The 6441-nt window shown below is 36.6% G+C and overlaps 1 protein-coding gene across 1 annotated transcript; it reads right to left on the bottom strand.

The window, feature by feature from the left end:
* Positions 1–1214, bottom strand: LOC147945627 (uncharacterized). Its single transcript, XM_087509320.1, has 4 exons — positions 1191–1214; positions 398–480; positions 186–335; positions 1–70 (listed from the first exon to the last, which is right to left on the bottom strand). Exons 1-4 carry the CDS (start codon positions 1212–1214, stop codon positions 1–3), a joined length of 327 nt encoding a protein of 108 aa, XP_087365446.1.
* Between the last annotated feature and the right edge of the window lie 5227 nt (positions 1215–6441).

The raw sequence follows: 6441 nt of genomic DNA, 5'->3' as shown, positions 1-6441 counted from the left end.
TCAAGGAATGATTCTATTAAGTGTATTCGTGTATGTGTAGCTTGAAAACGAAACAAAAAGCTTCCGAAACCTGCACAATCACAAACAAAGAAAAAACGGAGGTTCGTGTTTCAGTTGTTACCATTCACATTCATCAAACTCAGAGAAAAAAAAAAGTAAGTATATCATATCTGGTGGAGACATACCAAACCCACTGGGTTAAGTGTTGTGCCATTGCTTTGAAGCTTTTCCAAGGCTGCTCGTTTATGATGATTACATTACTTGGATGTTTTTTGGCGGATAAAATTGACAGCCAAATGTCGACAGGTCCACAATACTTGCGAAAGATATTTAGGCTTACTTGGTGTACAAAGCATGTAATCTTTTAGCTGAATCGAGTAAGAGAGCTTGCAGATACCTTTCAGTTCCAAGAAAATGAAGAAAGGATTTACGAGTTCCCAAGCTTTGATATGGCTTCCTGAAATAGTCTGCAAGAACGTTCTGCACGTACAACACAGTGATTAGGAAGGATTCTGCGATTTCATGACTCAGGTATAGATAAATTACCTTCCTTCATGGCCGAACAGGTAGCACACTCTATACTCATCAATCCATCAATCCATCAATCCATCAATCCATCAATCCATCAATCTATCAATCCATGTTTGTCCATTAAACCTCAAAACAAAAGAGAGACATAGATCATAATCAAGCCTAATTTCGAAGTACAATTAATCATTCATGGCCAAATAAAATCAAATATGTCAAGCATACCAAAGGATATTACTACAAGCTAAATCGAACAAGAACAATGTACTCTTAAATTATACAATCATGTGTAAAGAGTGTGCTATTTTTTGCCTATACAAGTGTTTATAAACACATTCAAGATTTCCTCACCAAAATATGCAGAAATGAAATAAGAAGAACTCAAAGTCTTCACTGATTCTATTTTACTATTTACTCAACACAAATCTTTCACAAAGTCAGTACGGACGGAAGCTTAATTACCTTGCATCATTGGTGAGAAGTTTTCATAGCTTGTCTATACGCATGTGTTCTTCATAGCGGTCACGAATGAGTCTTTCCGGTTCCCCCATCTGGCTTGTGTTTATCCGCAGGTTCTTTCAAGGAGACAAATGTAAAAAACAATCTGAAGATGAGATCAGGTTAGATTGATCTTTAGGACAAACTGAAACCATGAGACATACTTCATAACCCATCTTGTCCACCATTTCCTGCAACTAGATGAATAGATTGAGAGTAGAATCCTATACATCAAGGAAAACAAAGAGACAAAACAGATTCGTGACACATAAGACCACAGATAGAGATTCTAGTTTAACTTAAACCTCGAACAACATAATTCTGAAGCTACCTAAAGCGAACTCTCTTTTCCATTCTTACAATGACCCGAATCAATAGAAACTTGGCTTGATTGCCCAAACTATTACAAGGGCTTCACATGAATAATCAAGAGAAACTAGGAAACTATGAATCAAGGCGAACCTGACTAGTTTGAGAGGAGGACACGAGATAAATGGAAGACTCCACCCTTCGATTTGGTGAACGACTCAACTCTTTCAGAGAACAAACTCGCCGATTGTCGTTCCAATTGGTGAAGTCCACCTTTGTTGTTTCGGGACTTCGATCGCGAGAGAAAGAGAGAGAGACGAAAACAAATGAAATTCTCTTGCAAATCATATTTTTTTCCCTTTTCTATTTTTTTCTTCGTCCAACAGAACTGTGACACATAGCGTCTCTTAAACCAAGTTTGAGTATACTATATAAGAGGCTCCCTTACATTTTTTCTTTTGTTCTGATTTATTGTTTTGCAACAAAAAGCTAAGATCCTTCTATGAACCTCCCGTTGGAGAAGGTCTAAGCTCTTCACACTCTCTCATTTGCATAAACTTTAAAATTCTAGCTAGAAATCTCTCTCTAGTTTCTTTGTCTTGCTCAAAGCTTAGTTCTTTTGTTTTCTGACTTACTAACCTATTAACAACAAGATTTGAGTCTATTTCTTTGGGTTATTGCATAGGAGGCATGTTTCAATTGGAGCCTACTTTGTTTGTTTGATTCTTAAATCCTCTTTCAAATTTTTCTTATAGGGACTGTGTAATTTAAGTTTGGGGGAGGGTTTGAGATAGCATTTGACATTGTTTTCTATTTTCTTATTTCAAATTGTTAGTATAGACATGATAGTATTTGCATTTCATCTAAGACATAGAAAAAACCTAAAAATTTGAATTTGTTTCACAAAAATCTTTAAAAAAACAGAGGGTTCATGTAGTTTGCATTGCATATTAGGATCTTGTTAGTATGTTTCATATAGGACTGTTTCATATTTTGCATTAGGGATCTATGATGAGTTTAGCCTTGTTAACTTGTTTAATTTCACTAAACTAGGATCAATGCCCAAGTTAATAGTACTTTGATGTTAGTTGAGTGGCTAGAAATATAAGATTGAACTAAGTCTTGAATACCTATATTGCATTCTGGTCTAAGTTGAAGCATGTTGTGATTTGACATTATTTCCTACTTATAAGAACCTAATATTGACTTTAAATTATCAGTTTATGCATTGCTCTATACTCATGGATGCCACATATACATATTTGGATCTTCTTACCCCTTTTTACTACTCTTGTTGATCCAAGTAGCTGGTTTCATCATTGAATCAGTTTCCCCTACCCATAACCAACCTTTCTTTCAAGCCATGTTTATTCTTGTGTGTGTAAGACCTATTTTGGGATTGAGTTTGGTAGAAACTTTTAGGTTTGAGCTGACAGGAATAAAGCCTTGTGTAGTTCTAGTTTGCATTTTTCAAACTAGATAGGACTAGGTGGTTTAATTTACGGGTTTGGAACTTGGTTTCTTTGAAAAATGAAAGAAAAGAGGGGAAAAAAAAAGAAAAGGTTAAAGTTTTTAGGAGAGAAGTGTGTTTAAGTAAATTTAAGCTCTAAGTAAAAGAATGGAGTAGTATAAAAGTTATAAATAAGGTTATGGTGAAAGAAAAGAAAGAAAGAAAAGGAGAGTATACTAAAAAGCTTATATGTCTTGGGAAACAAGAAAGAAAGAGAACCTTAGTTTTTAAGAAAGAAACCTTCATTCCACTAGAGAATTCAAGTAAGAAATCTCTCCTAAAGCTTAAAAACAAAAGAGAAAAAGGGTAAAGAGAAGAGATGAAGTGAAAGGATAGAACTAGGGCCATTAGGGTTAGAATGATAGGATAAACACTTTGGGTAGACAAGATTTTGTTCTTGTATGTGTCTATTAGTTCTTACCTTCAGCCTTCTTCTAAAGCTCAATCCATTTTTATGAGAGAACCTTGATATTGATAAGCCCCACTCTAAAGAGAGACTATCCTTGTCTCTAAACCTTTATTACCAAGCCAAATGAGTTTAAACATTTCATAATCTGATTCATGTTCTTGTTTAATGAATGTAAAGAAAATGATTGATCTGAATGCATGTGGATATCTAAGGCTTGAATCAGTTTAGGTTCTGAAAGGCTTGTCTAAAACCTTTGAGTATAGCTCATTCACCTTGCATCATAGTATTAGTAACTTGGACATTAATTCTAGCTACTTATTTCAAACAAAGACCAAGTTTGGGGGAGTTGATGTGTATATATTTTACCTTGTCGTGGTAGATTTTATTCATCTCTTTTGCATAGTTTACTAGCTAGTTTTGTCATTATTGTATAGTTTAGCCTCTGTTTGTGCATTAGAGTAGAATATGCATTGCATTTGCATTGTTTCATGCATAAACAGGTGAATTGGACCCTATGGAGCATGGAAGTGAGCTGAAGAGGAATACAGTGCAACAAATGGAGCAGACCAAGGCTGGAATAGAAGAAAACCAAGGTTCAGAGGCCACTCGACCACCACACTCGACCGTGTGGGAAGATGGACTTGACGAATGAAGAAACAGAAGAAGATGCCACTCGACCATGCACTCGACTGAGCACATGGTCGAGCACTTCCAGCCGCCTTATTGTTTTGTCTGCTAGCTAAATTAGGGCTTCCTTTCCTTCCTATAAATATACCTTGTACTCTATGGCCACCCACAAGCCATAACAAGTCAGAAATAATATCTAGAGTCACCTCAAACCTAGTTTTTGCCTTTTTGGGTATTTATTACTTTTTTGCATCATTATCTACTTTTGTCTTTGATTTTTCCAGATTTTGAGAGTTTGTAAACCCTATAACTTTTTATGTGTTGAGAATCTGAGTTTGCTTATTTGTATTAAGTTGTAGATCTCTCTCTTATATTTCTAGTCATGTTAGTTTCATCATTTTCTGGGTTTAAGTTTTTCACCATCATGTTCTGTTCATCTGAGTAGTGAGGTAGGGTTCTAGAGATGGATTAGGCTGGTTTAGAGGTATAGTTGTTTGTTTTGCACAAAAAAAAAAAAAAAAAAAAAAAAAAGTTATAGTTGGTTAGACTGATCAAGCTTTGTTTGTTTACAGATCTGTTCCAGATTAGTGATGTATCTGCATTTTACTTGTTTTAGATCCTCATTTGCATTCACTTTAGCATCATTTCATCCTGTGTTTGTAGCATTTGCATCTCATTCTTGCATAAATTCACTCACTTAGTAGTTTTCCATTAGCATTGCATACATTGTTGCATATGGAGTTGTTATCAGGTTTCGGAGAGCTTTTGGGAACACGAAGCTGAGCAGAGTGCAAGGCAAAAGAGAGCTCAATCGAGCTGGGAAGACGAAGTGAAGCAGAGGAAGTCGAACCAAGGCAGAATGACCAACTGAAGCGGAATCTAGCCTAACGCAAGCAGAGCAGAAGACAATGCGGAGCGATTGACACAGGAGGCAGAGCTCGATCGAGCTGATTAAAAGAAAGGACGGTCGAGCTGTCTGAGACAAAGAAGAGCTCGATCGAGCTGAAGTGGAACGCGAAACCAAATCTAAACAAGAGGAGAAAGCATAGCTCGATCGAGCTGTTGGAAGCAGAGGAGAGCGAGATCGTGCTAAGCATCAACCGACTTAAAAATCGTTGACTTTGACTAGGGTTTTCACAAGCTTAGTATAAATATGTCTCATTTGTTTAGACTTGAGAGGATCCTTTTGAGCTATTTTCTAGAACTTCTCTCAAGAAACAAAACGTGTTTAAGGATTTGTAATTCGAATTCTGTTTTAATCTTTCAAGTTTTTATAGTTTTACATCTCTCTTTTATGCTTTAGTTTATATAATCTTGTTAATATCTCTTTAGTCTCTTTTCATAATGTTGCTTATTGAATTTTCTGGGTTTGGGTTCTTGAGCTTCATGATTTCTGAGTAGTGTTCTTAGAGTTCTTAAGGTTGGGTGAGATCCATGAGGTTTTCTTAGTCTTTTCTAGGGTTTTGATGTTTAAATCTTTTAGATCCCTTCTGGATTAGTGTTCTTCATGCTAGCTTCTTTCTGATCATCTGAAGCTTGACCCGAGGCATTTCCACCCGAGAGGGCTTGGTGAAATGTCTGATCTAGCTAATACCGGAGATTTACGTGCCTAGCCTAAGAGATTAGTTGTCTAGGGTGTTTATTGACATTGATTGATTGGTTGTTAATGCCTGCCTTGTTATGCTTCGCTAAAGAGATTTAGGTCTGGAGGTAACTTGGCTTGAGGGTCTCTGTCACGAGAGTGGATTGACCTGTTGTTGAATCGTTCGTCTAGGGATAGCTTTGTTTAAAGTTTTATCGAATCCTTGTATTAAGACTAAGTTACTTCATGGATCATTGATACCCAGCCTCACGAGCTCTCTTTTATCATCTGTTTGCATCAGTTTACGTTTTGCTTGTTTCGCTTAGCTTTGCTTACTTTTGTTAGTCACTGCTTAGCTTTGTTAGTCACTGCTTACTTTTGTTAGTCACTGCTTAGCTTTGTTAGTCACTGCTTACTTTTGTTAGTCACTGCTTAGCTTTGTTAGTCACTGCTTACTTTTGTTAGTCACTGCTTAGCTATGTTAGTCACTGCTTAGTTTTGCTATTAGTTCTCCTTTTCTTTTGTTGCTTGCTCACTTAGGTTGTTAGAAAATCAAAACTAAGGTTCGCTTGACTTAGCTAGATTTGATTGCATCTTTTGTGGTTAATAGCTCACCCATTTGGTTTGACACCCTTTGTAGTACAATGACAATTTAAGTGCTTAAGGAATTGAACTTCAGTAGAGAAGTAAAATCTTACTATCAATTTGGCGCCGTTGCCAATTGGGTGTTTGTCTGTTACATTTAAGATTTCAGATCTCTTAAGATCAAGCTGTTTTTCTTTTATTTTCGTTTACTGACTTGTTGGCTGTCTATCTGTTTGCTTCAGGAACACTCCTTCGACACACAGCTCGAGCAGTGCTGTTGAATTCTCTCTTGCATGCAAACACGCTCCCAAGGCAGTCATAATCTCCTTTTCTGTGACGACATCGATCGTTTACCCCGCGCGTTGAGACAACAAAGGAATCAAGTCGGATTAG

This window comes from Camelina sativa, chromosome 4 (assembly GCF_030686135.1).
Source record: "Camelina sativa cultivar CO46 ecotype springtype chromosome 4, ASM3068613v1".
In the NCBI taxonomy this organism is placed as follows: Eukaryota; Viridiplantae; Streptophyta; class Magnoliopsida; order Brassicales; family Brassicaceae; genus Camelina; species Camelina sativa.
The sequence above is the reverse complement of the archived record's forward strand: the minus strand, read 5'-3'. Positions and strand labels throughout refer to the sequence as shown.